At 48.9% G+C, this 1,289-nt stretch overlaps 1 protein-coding gene across 1 annotated transcript in view; it reads left to right on the top strand.

Annotated features, from left to right (window-relative positions):
• The first annotated feature begins 753 nt into the window (after nucleotides 1-753).
• The window catches only part of LOC119264190 (SPARC-like protein 1), a 22,630-nt gene continuing 22,094 nt past the window's right edge, over nucleotides 754-1,289 (top strand). The window contains exon 1 of the mRNA XM_037542291.1: nucleotides 754-864. Within this exon, the coding sequence (XP_037398188.1) occupies nucleotides 802-864 (63 nt within the window). The 5' untranslated portion in view covers nucleotides 754-801. The remainder of the gene's footprint in view (nucleotides 865-1,289) is intronic.

Below are 1,289 nucleotides of genomic sequence, written 5' to 3'. Positions count from 1 at the left end.
GGGGGGATCATGGTGTGGGGGTGTTTTTCAGGAGTTGGGCTCGGCCCCTTAGTTCCAGTGAAAGGAACTCTTAAAGCTTCAGCTCCAAGAGATTCTGGACAATTTCACGCTCCCAACTTTGTGGGAACAGTTTGGGGACGGCCCCTTCCTGCTCCAACATGACTGCACACCAGTGCACAAAGCAGGTCCATAAAGACGTGGACGAGCCAGTTTGGTGTGGAAGAACTTGACTGGCCTGCACAAAGTCCTGACCTCAACCCCATAGAACACCTTTGGGATGAATTAGAGTGGAGACTGTGAGCCAGGCCTTCTCGTCCCACATCAGGGTCTGACCTCACAAATGTGCTTCTGGAAGAACGGTCAGAAATTCCCATAAACACTCCTAACCCTTGTGGAAAGCCTTCCCAGAAGAGCTGAAGCTGTTATAGCTGCAAAGTGTGGGCCGACATCATATTAAACCCTATGGATTAAGAATGGAATGTCACTCATGTTCATATGCGTGTGAAGCCAGACGACCGAATACTTTTGGAAATATAGTGTATATAGTTTGTGTTGAATGAGTGTGTGTGTGTGTGTGTGTGTGTGTGTGTGTGGTGGGTAATGAACCCTCAGGGTCTGTAGTGAAGATGGTTTAAGCTCTGATTAAAGTCTGTTTTATAAATATAGTATAAATATATAAATAAAGTGCAGCAGAAATTTCTGCGGTTCTTTGTGACGAATCCTCTTCTGATCTATTCCTGTTTGTACACCTGAGCTGTGACTGTAACGCAGTAACTCACCTGTCAGTCACGCGCAGTCCTGATGAACCTGCAGCACCACCTACTCCTCCTCCTGCTGATGACCTTTCACCTCAGCTTCGCCATGGTGAGTCACTAACCGTAGTCAGGCTGGGCCGCTCATTTACAGAGTAGGTAGTTACTTAATCACAAATGTCTGATTATTTCTCTGAGACCATAAAGACGACTGAAATACAAACCCCCCCCCCCCCCCCCCCACACACACACACACACACACTCCCCCTGGTGTTACACACACCAACCGACCATTGCATTCTTCAGCACACATGGGCTCCAGATTCAGGTTCGGGCCGTTAAAGAAACTGCTGTGTCCACTAACTCTTCCTGACAGGAGCGCTGCAGCGCTGCCACAGCCAGCCGGAGCATCAAAAGAGAAAGATCAGAAAGCTCTCGCTTCTGACCTATAACTCGTCTTCCTCCTTCCTTCAGCTGTTCAGCCCTGCTAGCTGAGTTAGCCCTGTAGCCTACGCTGCTCGCTTAGTGGCTGACCCT

Source organism: Pygocentrus nattereri, chromosome 10 (assembly GCF_015220715.1).
Source record: "Pygocentrus nattereri isolate fPygNat1 chromosome 10, fPygNat1.pri, whole genome shotgun sequence".
NCBI lineage: Eukaryota > Metazoa > Chordata > Actinopteri > Characiformes > Serrasalmidae > Pygocentrus > Pygocentrus nattereri.
Note: the sequence above shows the minus strand (reverse complement) of the source record. Positions and strands in the feature narration are given on the sequence as shown.